The 17015-nt window shown below is 35.5% G+C and overlaps 1 protein-coding gene across 35 annotated transcripts in view; it reads left to right on the forward strand.

Moving 5' to 3' along the window:
* Positions 1 to 17015, forward strand: part of EPB41 (erythrocyte membrane protein band 4.1) — a 197894-nt gene that overhangs the window by 132346 nt on the left and 48533 nt on the right. For all 35 annotated transcript variants that reach the window (XR_012130088.1, XM_073233492.1, XM_073233493.1 and 32 more), the window contains exons 9-11: positions 1345 to 1497; positions 3309 to 3406; positions 5939 to 6111. Coding sequence is in view for 34 of the 35 variants with exons in the window: in XM_073233492.1 (XP_073089593.1) it covers positions 1345 to 1497; positions 3309 to 3406; positions 5939 to 6111 (424 nt within the window). In the remaining variant the exon portion in view is untranslated. The remainder of the gene's footprint in view (positions 1 to 1344; positions 1498 to 3308; positions 3407 to 5938; positions 6112 to 17015) is intronic.

A 17015-nucleotide genomic window follows, 5' to 3' on the forward strand; every position in this document is an offset into this window, starting at 1 on the left:
TACCCTAGAATTTTCATATACTGACAGGCATGGTAAATGTAAATTAGTGTCTCTTTTTGGAGGCTGCAGAGACCCAGATTTATGGGAGGAGTATTGTCAAGGTAGATGAGGTACAAGCCCAATGACAGACATTTCATGGTGGCTTTGAGGGATGGTAGTGGTGGCTATGTTGCTCTTTTTAGCAACTAAGATGTGTATGTCCACATTTCTTGGACAAGAGAAAAGCAGATGTTCCTTCAGAGTTAATTAATGAAATAATTTATATTAATGGTTGAAGATTTAACTCTATGTGGTTACTAATATATCTTAAAATTACTTAATTTATAAACCTACATGAATCAAGATTGCTGTAAATTAGAAGCAAAGGATTTACTCATTTTTCAGAATAAATTATGAATAATAATGTGTGCAGGTAATAAACTCAATGTAAACATGTATTGAGCATGTTTGTCAATACCATACAGTATTTAGGGTGATGTAGAAGTGAGTAAGATAGTTTCCATCCTCAAGGATTGAATTGTGTTTTTTTCTCAGTGTTTTCCTGATTATAAGGTGATATACACATATAATCCAGGCATATTTGTATGTGCCTAGAAAACAGGATAATAGTCTTGGAAATTACCAAATTATTAGTGGTTCCTGTTACACTTCTGTATTGTTTGAATTTTTTACATATATGTATAGTTTTGTGATACTTAAATTTTTAAAAAAGGTAATGTTTATTATAATTGGAAAGTATAGAAACTAAAATGAAAAATTACTCAGACATACCACCTCAGGAATGCTATTATTAACATTTTGGTATACTCATCTTTCTTTCTGTTTATATTTTTCATGTTGGGATCATATTATATATGCAATTTTATCCTGCTCTTTTCCTTAACATTACAATATAGTTTTTCCCCACTTATCTCCCAAATTCTGTGTAACTATTTTAATGGTTACTATGTGGATGTACAATAATAATTTAATCCTACTGCCTGGATACTTAGGTCATATTCTGTTTTTACTTCTGTCACACTTTGAACATTTTCATGTATTAAGCTTCTTCTGTGATTTGAATTGTTTCATTGGAATACATTACATAAATAAAATTACTGAGTCTGATTTGAATATTTTTAAAGACATTCATGATTGATAATAACTTTGATTTTTGAAAAATGTGGTATAGCAACATTTTTACATAGACCGAATGGTCCCCTGGGTTATGATTGTTAGATTAAACTTTCCTTGTATGCTTTCTAAGTGTTTTTTGTTATTGATAGTTTCAGGTTATCTAATGATAGTCAACAATGTGATGAGCACTTTGCTCAAGACTGAAATGCTAACACTTTTCTTACGCAGGACTTGGAGGGAGTAGATATCATCCTAGGTGTCTGCTCTAGTGGCCTTCTGGTTTACAAAGATAAGCTGAGAATTAACCGCTTTCCTTGGCCCAAAGTGCTGAAGATTTCTTACAAACGCAGCAGCTTTTTTATCAAGATTCGGCCTGGAGAGGTACAGAATTCAAGTATTTTCCTCCTGAATCAAATATAAACCACGTCTAAAAAATTTCTTCATTTCTATTTTCCTTGTTATGTCACCTAAGAAGTCTCTCTATTACTAACTATTCAGGAGCTGATAATTCTGTTTTCTAAATTAATCTTTACCGTGATGCCTCTTCTCTTCCTTACTGCTGATCTTCTGAACATTTCTCTTTATTTAAGTATGTAAATCATGGCCAAAAGTGAAACTTGGATTGATAAACTTGTCCTTGTTTACTCCAGGTAAAGTCTTGGTGGAAAAATATTTTTAAATTAAGTAGCATGAGATTTTTTAAACGCAGGGTTAAATCACTCATTAAATCACTTGTACCACCAGTTCTTTACCTCACATAATTGAAATTTATTTGTATGAATAGTTTTTAGTGATTACTGAAAATGTTCTAGGTCAAGTTCTAGATTTTAATAAAAACTTTGTACCAGATAACTCCATTATTAGTTGACAGTCAAGTTTTAGGATTTACTAATGTCCATATTTAACTTCTATGTTAAAGAGCCATCATGATGGTATAGTGGAGAATTGTCTAAGTAGGAATAAAAGAAAACAAAGAGTTCTAGCTCCCACTCTGCTACTTACTAAGCAGAAGACCCTGGATAAATCAAAGGCTCAGCTTCCTTATCAGTCAGGTGGGATAATACCTCTGTCACAGTTGATTTGAAGATCAAATGAGATAACAACTATGAAAGCTCCAAACGGGAAAGCGGCACTCTAATATAATGTGGCTTTTTTGTGTATATATCACCATCTGCTGGTGACAATGGCTCCTTATTTCAGCATGGAAATCATGGATATGCAGCCTTCAAAAATCTTGGATAAGGATTATCAGTGAAGCATTTATTTAGTGCCATAATTATTTACTGGTGCCTAGCACAGAACAATCAAGAGTCATTTGGTCAACAAATATTTATTGAGGACTTTTTTGTGCCACATGCTATTCTATTCCAAGGGCTGGGAAAATAACAGTGTGTGAAAGAGTCCATTCCTCAACAATCTCACATTTTAATGTGGGAAGGCTGAAAATTAATATATGTATATGGAAATATTAATAACTATAATGAGAAGTTCTTGGTTTCTTTGAATGCCAACTATATAATATATACAGAAAATGCAGAATTCTTATTTAAGAAAATAATTAGGAACAACAGTAGGGTTTTGAGAAGTGTATTATTATGGTTCCAGTAGATGATTTAGAAGTAGCATGGTATAGTAGAAACCGTGGCATTCTTAACAGCTGTGAGACTGAGTGAATAACTTCGCTGGCCTCAGTTTCTTCATGTGTAAAAATAGAGGTGACACTATTTAATCATAGGGTTATTGGTATAAATAGGCACCAGAAGTAATTGTCAGTTTCCTTTCTATCTTACAAAGTATGCTTAATGCAGAAACAGAGGCAAAAGACTAACAGGACAGTATTTCTAGTACTCTTGGCAGGATATGGTTTGCTTCAGTCAAAGAGGTATCTAGATAAATGAGTTATCAGTCAAAAGAAAAAAAGAAAAGAGATTTCATAACTGAATAATCTGGTTTGAGCCAAAATCTTTAGCTCCTGTTACTAAAATACAATTGCAGAATAACATGGATTGACTGGAGAAATCATCTCCTGTGCTATTCCCTGATCATTGAGTAGTATAGTATCCTAGATGCAGACAATGACTAAGGAAGAGCAGTGTCCGGACGATCAGAAGGTGACTTAAGTGTGTATGTATGTGTATGTGGGGGGGTTTCTGACAAGAAATACTTCATGCTTCATATTTCTGTTTTTATAGCAAGAACAGTATGAAAGTACCATTGGATTCAAACTTCCCAGTTACCGAACAGCTAAGAAATTGTGGAAAGTCTGTGTAGAGCATCACACATTTTTCAGGTATTATTCTCACTTAAGTATTTTTCAAGGATGATTTATTTATGCACGTTTCTATTTTAAGCCTGCTATTGAAATTCCCTCCTTTGTATGGCTGGCATTCTTTTATTAGCTCAGGTGAGATCATCTTAGGCAAGGCACAGTGAATCTAGTTCTCCTTTGGGTTGAAAAACATACCCCAGCATTCCAAGAGCGCCTTTCTGCATATGGTAGAAGGAGGAGAGAAGTGAGGAAAGAAGCCTGTTTACTAGGGGCTCTGTGATTGCCCTTACTGAAACTAAAAATCAGTCCTAGCAGGGGAAGAAACTCTGAAATACCTCCACATGGAATTTCTCTAAGCAGTGCTTAACTATTTCTATGGGACTTTCATATTAAAAGGTTAAAGATAGGAAGCTGATGATGAATCTAGGCTCTTAGCAACCCCAGAAAGGGAACAAAGAACCATTCTTTGAAAGCTAATTGTATCAGATAATCAAAAGACAGAAGAAAGTTTTGTTTCCTCTGTTTTTTCAAGAGACCACATCATTAACCCCTTGTATTCATTTACCAACCATTTTCTGTGTGCTTACTCTTTGTGTAGGCTCTGAACTAGGCATTGGGAATATACCTCAGGCAGTTCTAGTCTCTGTCCTGAGGGAATGGACAGTCTAGTGGAGAAGACAGACTTTGGAGAAGTTAATACTTGCACGGAAAGGAGCTAGTTATTATCAGCTTGCCTTTTTAAGAAAATGTCTTTGTTGTGGAAAACTGCATACCAAACAACAGTAAAGTAAATAGTATAATGAACTACCCTTGTACCTATCACCCAGCTTGAATAACTATTACCAGTCTTGTTTTATCTACGTCCCTTTATACACTCCTTCCCGCTGCCCCCAGATTATATTGAGGCAAATCCCAGACCTCATGTCATTCATAAATAAACGTGACTATAAATGGCTCTCAAAAGAGATTATCATGGTATCTTTTCCTTCTATTTGTATTTTCATATCATATTTGGTACTGTAGCAGAGTGGACAGGGAGAAAAGTCAGGGAAAATAACATTTCAAGTCTCACTTCAAAATAAACATGAGGGTACACTTTATATCTGATTAAAGAATCTTAATTATTGGCACTAACGTATGTATGTTTCCATCATCTTCTTCTTTAAAATCAAACCAAGAAAACAGTTTTAAAAAAGGGTAAGGAAGTGTAACAAAAAGTTATTTTAAATGTTTAATATCTATGGTGTAGATTTCAAGCTGCAGCCATTGTATTACTTAGCATACTTAAATCCATTTTATCAAAATAAGAGGATATGTTAACCTGTAATGCTTCATTACATGAAAGAAAATAATATTTGCTCAATTAAACTACCCCAAAGGGGGAAAAATACTCTTTTTGATACTGTTTGATGTAGCAATTTATGTATTTATTCAGTAGACACTTAATGAATGCCAAATTCATGTTAGGCACTATGCCAGAGTGAAAACACAACAATGAATAAGTCATAGTCTTTATCCTTTACCCTTAGAGAGCTCACAGCCTTGTAGTGGAGACTAGCACATAGATTGTTTCAGTATGGTGTATTAAATGCCATGGCAACAGAGAAAGACAAGTATCAAATGATTTCACTCATCTGTGGAGTATAAGAACAAAGAAAAAACTGAAGGAACAAAACAGCAGCAGATTTCACAGAACCCAAGAATGGACTAACAGTTACCAAAGGGAAAGGGACTGGGGAGGATGGGTGGGAAGGGAGGGATAAGGGGGAAAAAGGGGTATTACGTAATGTAGGTCAGGGCACGGGGAAGGCAGTACAACACAGAGCAGACAAGTAGTGATTCTACAGCATCTTACTATGCTGATGGACAGTGACTGTAATGGGGTATGTGGTGGGGACTTGATAATGGGGGGAGTCTAGTATTTAATGATACCAAAATAAAATTAATGAATGAATGAATGAATGCATGCATGCCATGGCAAAAAAGAGAGTGCATAAATGAATGGCATAGAAAGAATTTGGAGTTCCTAACTAAGTCGAAGATACACCAGATAATCTACTAAGTAGGTTAACAGGCATTAATTGAGTTTGGAGTGCACTTGACAAAATTTTTTTATATTCTAGTAAAGTGGAAAAAGAATTTTGGGCTGGGACCCTGCTACTGCTCAACTTCTTAACACCTATGTGACCTTAAGCAAGTAACTTATTTTTTTGAAGTTTAATTTTTGTATCTAAAAAATGGTAAAAATGTTACAGGGATGTAGTGAAAATATTACAGTGCTATAAAAGCATTTCAAAAACCATAAAACCCTTTACCTATAAAGACATGAGATGATGGTGACATAGGCTACAAATAAATTATGCATGTTGCTTTGAGAAATGACTTAGAACTAAAACAATGATTGCTTGATTGGAAATCCATCTTAATAACTGTAAGGAAACTATGAGAACTGTGAAAAAATTTTCATTTGTGATTTTTGGCTTTAGTCTCATGGTCTCATTAGAGTGAGATAATATATATAATACATGATTATTACGGTTTTTTTCCCTCCAGACTGACATCTACAGACACCATTCCTAAAAGCAAATTTCTTGCACTGGGATCCAAATTTCGATACAGTGGCCGGACTCAGGCTCAGACCAGGCAAGCTAGTGCTCTGATTGACAGGCCTGCCCCACACTTTGAGCGTACAGCGAGCAAACGGGCATCCCGGAGCCTTGATGGAGGTTTGTATCGAATATTAATGATTTCATTAGGGAGAGATAAAGGAAGTGTAGTTATCTATGAGAGCCAAAGTAAAGAATCTCTGTCGTAAAATGAAATGAATCTTACTAATTGTCTAATTCAGTGGAATCATGTTACAGAAAGGAGAACTGAGGCTCAGAGAGAGTAGTAACTGCATCAAGGTTCCAGTTCTAGGTGATGTTGGATTGAACACCAGTAGAATGAGAATTAGAATTCAGAGTCTCTACCTCGGAGTGAAAACCTAATGTGGTATATTGAACTAATGCCCTCTTGAATGTGTTTAAATATTTTTTTCAAGTAGAAAAGGAAAAGGGTCTGCCTCACTAAAGCAATCATTTAAAAAGTTTAGATCATTTGTCATGTGGCAGTTATAAACAGAAAAAGCAATAATGTTATTGGAGTCTCCAAATTCTGCTTATAATAGGGAGGAAATAAATAAGTCTCATGATTGTAGATACCAACAGATCTTTCTAAATTTTTCTAAGTTTAGTCTCAAGGATTTGAGAGCATTCTTGAGAAATGGAAGTAATAAGCCATATTCAGTTGTTTATGCCACTAAGGGAAAAAAAGGTGGCTAATAAGTAAAAGCTCAGAAGGCAGTAAAGTATATTGGTTACATTTATTAAGGACTCACTAGTGCATAACTCTGTGCTATCTTCTATAAAAGCAAGCCACATGTTTCAGAAGTTAAAAGCTTGGGTTCAGGAATCAAACAGACCTGGTTCCAATTTCAGTCCCTGCATTTATGATCTAACTTCTTGGCAAGCTAATTAATCTCCCTGTGCCTTAATTTTCTCATTCATAAAATGGGTATACTGATTACTACCTCAAAGAGTTTTCATGAGGAATAAATGAGATGATGTATCTGTGGGGCTAGTACTTAATAAAAGACTCAAAACTATTAGCTGTCATTAAGATATTGTCAATATTCTGGCCACAGCATTATTATTTGGTTTTGCATCATCCAGAACTATGCTGCCATATTTCGGTTTGTTGCTTTTTCAGAGCATATATCAGAAACTCAGGTAACTCAGTTTAGGGGAATCAGGAGTGAGTCATCCACACTGGGAAAAGAGATTACCCAAGCAGCAGAACTTCTGTGCTTCCATACTGCAAGGCATGCTTCTTTACTGTCCTGAGTCTGAAGGGGATGTTTTAATAGTAACAGTACAAGGCAGATTGCAGGCTTTATTTTATTTAATCATGATGGGCAACACTAGGAATTAGGCTCAGAAGTTAAATAACTTTCCTTCAGATATGCTAGCAGGTAAGTTGATTGGAGTACAGGTTGGTTTAACTGCAAAATTCAGGTACTTACTTTTATTACTTTATTTATTTATTTATTTTTACTTTTATTACTTTATTCAACAATTTATTTTATATTTCCTATGTGTCAGGTATTGTTCTAGTTACTAGAGGTACAACTATATATATCTATACATGATCTCTACCCTTGTGGGACTTACATTCTATGGGTGGAAACAAAGAATTTTAGATAGTGATAAGTGCTATGGAAAAAATGAAGAGTAATGGATAGAGAATGTCTGGGGATGGGGGAGATTGGAAGTTGTTTTAGATTGAGTGGTCTAATATCAATTTAGAGGTTCCTCTCAGGAACTTCATTTGAACTGAGGTCTGAATTGGGAGCAGCAGCCATCCCAAAATCTGGGGAAGATTATTATCAAAGAGTGAGTATCAAGTACAAAGACTTGGAGGTAGAAATGAGGTTGGCATATGTCTAGATCAGTGCTGTCCCATAGAACTTTCCATGCTGACGGAATTTCTATTTTGTAAAGTCTAGTTTAATAACCAGTAGCCTCATGTGGCCATTATGAACTTGAAATATGGCTATTTAAGTGAGGAACTGAATTTTAATTAAATTTAAATAGCTACATGTGACCAATAGCTCTCATACTGGACAGCACAGGTCTAAATCTGAGTGAATAAAGGGGAGAGGACTGAAAAATAAGTGAGATCAAAGAAGTAGGCAGGGGCCAGATTGTGTAGGGCCTTGCAGATCACGGTGAAGAGTTTAGGTTTTATTTTAATTGCAGTGGAAGTTATTAGAGGGAGTGATATCTGATTTCCATTTTTAAAAGATCACTTGACTGGCGAATGAATATCCCACTAAAAGAGGAATAAAGCAAAAGGATGGTAAAGACTGCTGCAGAATCTGGGTGAGAGATGATGACAGCTAGAACTTGAGTATTGGCAATGAAGAGAGTGCAAAGTGGTCAGGGATACATTTTGGAGGTAGGATTGACAGAACTGCTGCAAAATTAAGTGCTGGATATGGTAAAGAAAGAAAATCAAGCTTTATTCCTAAGCTTGATCATTTAGTATGATGGGGAAGTCAGAGAGGAGCAGAGTTGGGGACATGGAAAATCAAGACTTCTGTTTTGGACATGATAAGTTTAAGGTATGATCACTCAATCTTCATGTCTGCCACATCTGTGTAACACCATCAGGCATCGTATAACACCATCCTTCCTTGTCCAGTAAATCACCTTAGGTTTGGGGAGCTATTTTAATGATTTTTATCCCCACTTTTCAGTGAGAACACTGAGGTTGGAAAGTTTAAAGGACTTGTTCTAGATCTTAGATTGCAGGTTGCAAAGCTAAGACAAAAACCCATTTGTCTGATACCATATCACATATATTTTTCTACTAAACAGAATTTCATCATCATATAGATACTATGCCTAATGTATCCTTTTTATCTAATGGCAAACAGAACCAAAGATTAACTGTGAATGAGCTTTGGTACCTTGAACAAATCAGAAAACTTTACTTTTACAGATGTGTATATTACTTACAGAAATCACATCTTAACTGTATTTTTCTAGCTGTAAAAACCTCACAGTTCAAGGGGTATGTGGCGGGGGGGACTTGGTGAAGGGGGGAACCTAGTAAACATAATGTTCTTTCTGTAATTGTAGATTAATGATACCAAAATAAAAAAATAAAAAAACCTCACAGTTCAATTCAAGACTAAAAAATCTTGATGTCTCTATTGATTAATATTGACTAGTTCTTATCAAGTTATATACTATGTTCCTAGGGGGTAAATTTCCAAAAATTTGTCATCAAAATGCTGTAATAACGCTTGAGATTCCAAAACTAAAGCATGTAAGACGATTCTAAAGGAAGACAGAGCTTTGGTAGCTTTACCATTAATATTACAGAGTCTTGGGACTTAAAAAAATTTTTGAAATCATTTATTCCAGCCATCGAACATCATAGAAGCAAAGCCTGAAGCCTAAAAAATCCAGTTATTCAAAGTTAACAGTTATTACAAACTTAGGACAGTATCCTGTACATTATGTGGTACCTACGTCAATCCCTTTTTTCCTTGTTGCTTTCTCCCTGTCTTTACACTTTGAGAACTTTTTGAAGATGAGTAATCTTAACTGGTCTTGATCATTGCCACAATACTTGCTACATTTTAAGTGCTTAATAAATAAATGTTGGAAACAAGATAATTATTTTTCCTATTTAGTTGAATGTGAGCAGAATTTTATGTTCCAGATGCTCTATGTGATATTTTAAGTGCATTAGAATTTCCTTTTACGGCTGTTGTCCCTCTCTTTAATTTTTTCTACTTGAGTGAAAAGCACTTCATTTTTTTAATTTTTCAAATCTTCACTCAAATCTTGGTGACTAATGAAATTGAGTGCCTTTTCATAGTTTATAGACCATAAATGCATATCATCCTTTCTGGAACACCTATTTTTACTGGGTTGTCTGTCTTATTAACTTGTAGGAGTTCAGTATATATTCCCATCTCACTCCTAATCACAGGGAGAAAGCATCAATATTTCATCATTAATAATAATGTTTGTGCTAGGTTTTGTGTAGCTACTAAGGGAGTTTTCCTTTATTTCTAGTTTCCTAAGAGTTTTTATCATGAATGAATGGTGATTTTTATCAAATGCTTTTTATTTCATTGATTGATACATGATTTTTCTCCTTTATTATGTTATGTGGTGGATTACATTGATTGACTTTGAATTGTTAAATCAACTTTTACATTCTTGGCATAAACTCAAGTGATCATAACTATGTTTTTCTTATTATATTATTTTAGGATTTTTGCAACTATTTTCATAAGAGAGATAGGCCTATAATTTTCCTTTAATACTTCTAAGATCTACAGCAATGTCCCCTTTTTTGTTCCTGGTGTTGGTAAATTGTGCTCTTTTTTTTCCTTGAACAGTCTTACTATGCATCTATTAATGTAATTTTTTCAAAGAATCAACTTTTATATTTGTTGTTTTTCTTACTGTATATTTTTAATTTATTTATGCCAGCTAATATCTTCATTATTTTCTTTCTACTTTTATGAACTGTTCTTTTCCTTATTTCTTGAAATGGATATTTACTGATGTTCATTATTTCTTACACCTAATCCTAGAATTTAAGTGACTTGCCTAAAGTCGTATACTCAGCTATAGAACTAGAAGTAGAATTTAGGACTGTTCTCCCGGATCCATGCTTTTGACTCTTTGACATGGTGACTTCTTTTTTGTAGAAGATGGGGAGTAAAAGATATTAATAGTCAATATTCATTGAGCACTTAGCACTGTTCTAAACATTTCACATATATTATCTTTTTAAGCATCTGCATTGCATATAAACTGAGTAAGACACTTCTTTTACAGGTCTGTTATCAAATATTTTCTTTTTCTGTGTGTACTATCTTCTCAGTATAAGAACTAAAAACGTGTATGGCAACTATTTTTCCTAGATCCTTCTCAATTCTTCTTAAGAATGAAATTTTTCCCTATTAGGCTCTCCCCACCTTTTTTTTTTTTTAATTAATAAAAACCTCTAAGCTAGAGAATGGTTTACTAGGGAAGCTTTTACAATAATTACTTCATAAGGGGTCTCACTTTAATAATGCAAGTGAACATTCCCTTTTTTTTCCTTTTGTATCTGGTGCTCAGAGCATCTGTTTCACCAGGTGAAGAACTAAAACCGATTCAGGTCCCAGTTTATATGATAGTGTGGTGAGTCACAAAGATAACTAATAATGACAATGATTTTTCAGCATGTATTTTTGTTGCTCTTTTTGTTTTTCAAACCATTTCCATATATTCCTTTTTAATACCAACCACCTGGTGAACAAGAAGCATTTAAGAATTTTTGTTTTACTCATGAGGAAACGGGGGTACAAAAAAGGCTATTCAGCTTGCTGGGGTCACACAATTAGGCAAGTTCATCCATTCCACAAGTAGTGGTTTCAGTGATTCTTGCCAGGGGAATACATCTGTATTGTCTTTGGAACTTTAAAACAAAGCCCAGGCCTCACTATTAGATACCTCGTCTGTCTGTGGTAGTCCTGAGCATCAGTTGGGTGTTTTTGTTACTTAAGACCCACAGATGGTTCATGTGGGCCCTTTGATTCACATGAGCCATTGCATACTTATTGTACCTATACTATATTAGCAGAAATTATGCTAGTAAGTAACATCGCTAGGACCAGAATTTAAATCTCCTTTTACTCAGTATAATGATTTTGAGTTTACTCTGTACTGCTCTAATATGTAACTGTCCCTAAGTTTGGGTTGTTGTCAGATAAGAGCAATACAATACTGGAGTTAATGGCCCCATAAAATGATCACAACCAGCACTCTTCTTTGTTTAGACCTTCAGAAATGGGAAATAATAGAATTTTAAAAATTCTCTATATATGCACCCAAATTTTGTAATAGCTAACAAACGAGTTCATAAAACTGAAGAGCCAAAACATCTTTTAAGAAGTAACCACTACCATAAAGAGCTCATGCACCTCAAAAAAACAAAAAGCAAATAACCCAGTTAAAAAATGGGCAGAGGATCTCAACAGACACTTCTCCAAAGAAGAAATTCAGATGGCCAACAGGCACATGAAAAGATGCTCCACATCGCTAGTCATCAGAGAAATGCAAATTAAAACCACAATGAGATATCACCTCACACCAGTAAGGACGGCCACCATCCAAAAGACAAACAACAACAGATGTTGGTGAGGATGTGGAGAAAGGGGAACCCTGCTACACTGCTGGTTGGAATGTAAATTAGTTCAACCATTGTGGAAAGCAGTGTGGAGGTTCCTCAAAAAATTAAAAATAGAAATACCATTTGACCCAGGAATTCCACTCCTAGGAATTTACCCTAAGAATGCATCAGCCCAGTTTGAAAAAGACATATGCACCTCTATGTTTCTCACACCACTATTTACAATAGCCAAGAAATGGAAGCAACCTAAATGTCCATCAGTAGATGAATGGATAAAGAAGATGTGGTGCATACACACAATGGAACATTATTCAGCCATAAGAAGAAAACAAATCCTACCATTTGCAACCACATGGATGAAGCTAGAGGGTATTATGCTCAGTGAAATAAGCCAAGCAGAGAAAGACAAACACCAAATGATTTCACTCATATGTGGAGTATAAGAACAAAGAAAAACTGAAGGAATAAAACAGCAGCAGAATCACAGAACCCAAGAATGGACTATTAGTTACCAAAGGGAAAGGGACTGGGGAGAATGGGAGGGAAGGGAGGGATAAGGGTGGGGAAGAAGAAAGGGGTATTACTATTAACATGTATAACATAGGGGGTGGGGAAAGGGGAGGGCTGTGCAACACAGAGAAGACAAGTAGTGATTCTATAGCATCTTACTACGCTGATGGACAGTGACTGTAATGGATTATGTGGTGGGGACTTGATAATAGGGGGAGTCTAGTAACCATAATGTTGCTCATGTAATTGTACATTAATGATACCAAAACTACCACTACTACTACTAATAAAAAACAAATTTTCCCCCAAAAAAGAAGTAACCACTACCCCCAACACTGTGAATATACTCAAGAACTTGAATTACACACTCTAAATGAGTGAATGACATGGTATGTGAATTATATCTCAATAAAGTCATTTAAAAAATAAACACCAGTCAAGTACCATGATTCTCTCTGTGATCCATAGTTTGTAGTCTTTTTATTGAGAAAAGGAAAGAAATTTTGCCTTTCTCTAGGGCTCCTTGGTGATATCTTTCACTTGCATTACATATGAATGTATGCATAATTAATTTTGCCCAGCATACCTTAAAGTGATATTAATCCATATCAAAAGAAATACAAGGGCTTAGGTTTGACACTACAAGTTATTCATATTTAGGGTTTATAATATATTTTTAATTTATATCTACTGAGTTTGCCTTCCCCAACTATTCTATAGAGTTAATGTCTTCCACATTTTACAGATGATGAAACTTTCTGCTTCTAACTGCCAGTTTCCATACTTTTACCTTCTTTTCCACATTGCTAGGGCTAGGAATGCTGAAGACATAAATCATTTGGCTCTGCAATATTAGTATTGGATTAAAACCAAATGCAAATGGCAAAGTAACACATGGTGAAAGCCTGGGCTGTGTTTCTGTGATGCCAGGCAGACTTGAATTAATTCTTTGAGAGGAGGTGTGAATACACATGTATATTGATACTTTAACACAACTGAGCAAAATATTTTGTCACATCCCCTGTGTTGTTTGATTTGGTCTGCCATCTGCCGTTCTTGCAATTGACTGGCTTGGTGCACCCATGAGTAGCAGGGATTTGCAAGAGGCCACAGAGTTTTCATTGAAAGATAAAGTAGATTCTTGTGTTTCTGCTGTTTTTCCTATGTATCCTCTAAGGAACGATTTCTTTCACTGGAGATCAGTGCAGGGTAATGAGCATGTCTTTCTTGGTATTGTGTGTATGAAGTATTTGTGAATTTCAGTTTTTTAATCTGTTCTGAGTCACGGAATTCCTTTGATTTATTAATCCTTACTGCTTATAAATCTGAATTTCTCAGGGTAAATTAAGTTCAGTATACTCAGTTTAAGAAAGCAGGAAGGTGTGTAATGAAAATTATAAATATTTCCATGCAAAATAATTAAGATAAAAAAGTTTTATTGCAGGAAAAGATATTGTTGTTATTAGAAATATTAAATCATGTGGAAACACACTTAGCATTCCTAAGATACTGCCAGATAAGAGCTTTACTGCAATTTATAGGTATTTTTAGTCCCTGAAAGAATGAAGATAAAAATCGTGAGAGTATGAGCACCTGTTTTGAATGAAATCAGTGGTCTGAAACTTAGATGCCCAATAGTCTAAACCAAAACGATTATTAACTCTGTGAAGAGAGCAAGCTTTTGTCATAAGCCTATGTTATATATTCTCTCGAAAGCAGTCTATATACAGCCTTTTCCCTAAATCAAGGTTTCTCAACCTCAGCAACCTTGGCCTGCACACCGTAGATGCCAGTACCCTCTCCTACTTCTCTCCCCAGTTGTGACAACCAAAAATGCCCCAGACATTGCTGAATGTTCTTTGCAGGGCAAAATTCACCCCTGAGAACCACTGCTCTAAATATATTAGAGAATAGGAACTATAATACAAATTGATAAGACTCAAGGAAGGAGAGGGTAGGAAAAAACTCAAAAGTTTGTATTCTTTTTCAGGACTAAAGGCCAAAGGTTATTGAATTCATATTTTTTAACCAAATGACTTATGAAAAAGGAAAGTGTCTGGTTCAGAGGTTTGCCTGTAAGCATCAAAGACTATACATGTTTTATTAGATGATTCATTTATTAAGTTATTTTATAATTGTTCCTAGGAGGCTTCACAGAAAAAATGAGACTTGATCCTTCTTTCCCATAAAATATTTTTAGGTTCCTGCAATCATCTATAAATAAATGGATCTTTATTTCAAAAAGCCTTCCTGAAAGAAATCAGACTTAACCCATTTTGTTCTCCATAGACTACATCGCAGGTTCTTGAAACTAACAGATTACAAGGTTGAACAATCGTGTATAACTTTTTTTTTATTAAGGTATTATTGATATACACTCTTATGAAGGTTTCACATGAAAAAACAATGTGGTTACTACATTCACCCATGTTATCATGTCCCCCCCATACCCCATTGCAATCACTGTACAACAGTATAGTAAGATGTCACAGAGTCACTATTTGCCTTCTATGTGCTACACTGTCTTCCCCATGATCCCCCCAACACCATGTGTACCAATCATAATACCCTTCAATTCCCTTCTCCCTCCCTCCCTCCCCTGCCCCTCCCCCTTGGTAACCAGTAGTCCCTTCTTGGGTTCTGTAAGTCTGCTGCTGTTTTCTTCCTTCAGTTTTTTCTTGTTCTTATACTCCACAGATGAGTGAAATCATTTGATACTTGTCTTTCTCCACCTGGCTTATTTCACTGAGCATAATACCCTCTAGCTCCATCCATGTTGTTGCAAATGGTAGGATTTGTTTTCTTCTTAAGGCTGAATAATGTTCCATTCTGTATATGTACCACATCTTCTTTATCCATTCATCTACTGATGGACACTTAGGTTGCTTCCATTTCTTGGCTATGTAAATAGTGCTGCAATAAACATAGGGGTGCATATGTCTTTTTCAAACTGGGCTTCCCAGCTTTATTCTTCCTTCTCAGGATTGCTTTGGCTATTCAGGGTCTTTTGTGGTTCCATATGAATTTTAGAACTATTTGCTCTAGTTTGTTGAAGAATGCTGTTGGTATTTTGATAGGGATTGCATTGAATCTATAGATTGCTTTAGGCAGGATGGCCATTTTGACAATATTAATTTTTTCTATCCATGAGCATGGGATGTGTTTCCATTTATTGGTATCTTCTTTAATTTCTCTCATGAGTGTTTTGTAGTTTTAAGAGTATAGGTCTTTCACTTCTGTGTTAGGTTTATTCCTAGGTATTTTATTCTTTTTGATGCAATTGTGAATGGAATTGTTTTCCTGATTTCTCTTTTTGCTAGTTCACCATTAGTGTATGGAAACACAGCAGATTTCTGTGTATTAATTTTGAATGCTGCAACTTTGCTGAATTCAGATATTAGATCTAGTAGTTTTGGAGTGGATTCTTAGGCTTTTTTTTTTTTTTTTTTTTACTTTTCACTATAGTTTTTTGTTTTTTTTGGTATCATTAATCTACAATTACATGAGGAACATTATGTTTACTAGACTCCCCCCATCACCAAGTCCCCCCGACAAACCCCATTACAGTCACTTTCCATCAGCGTAGTAAGATGCTGTAGAATCACTACTTGTCTTCTCTGTGTTGCACAACCCTCCCCGTGCCCCTGCCCCCCACATTATGTCTGGTAATAGTAATGCCCTTTTTTTTCTTTTCCCCTTATCCCTCCCTTCCCACCCATCCTCCCCACTCCCTTTCCCTTTGGTAACTGTTAGTCCATTCTTGGGTTCTGTACGTCTGCTGCTGTTCTGTTCCTTCAGTTTTTTTCTTTGTTCTTATACTCTACAGATGAGTGGAATCATTTGATACTTGCCTTTTTCTGCCTGGCTTATATTTCACTGAGTATAATACCCTCTAGCTACATCCATGTTGTTGCAAATGGTAGGATTTGTTTTCTTCTTATGGCTGAATAATGTTCCATTGTGTGTATGTACCACATCTTCTTTATCCATTCATCTACTGATGGACACTCAGGTTGCTTCCATTTCGTGGCTATTGTAAATAGTGCTGCAATAAACATAGGGGTGCATATGTCCTTTTCAAACTGGGCTTCTGCATTCTTAGGGTAAATTCCTAGGAGTGGGATTCCTGGGTCAAATGGTATTTCTATTTTGAGTTTTTTGAGGAACCTCCATACTGCTTTCCACAATGGTTGAACTAATTTATATTCCCACCAGCAGTGTAGGAGGGTTCCCCTTTCTCCACATCCTCACCAACATCTGTTGTTGTTTGTCTTTTGGATGGTGGCCGTCCTTACTGGTGTGAGGTGATATCTCATTGTGGTTTTAATTTGCATTTCTCTGATGATCAGTGATGTGGAGCATCTTTTCATGTGCC

Source organism: Manis javanica, chromosome 4, assembly GCF_040802235.1.
Source record: "Manis javanica isolate MJ-LG chromosome 4, MJ_LKY, whole genome shotgun sequence".
Classification (NCBI taxonomy): domain Eukaryota; kingdom Metazoa; phylum Chordata; class Mammalia; order Pholidota; family Manidae; genus Manis; species Manis javanica.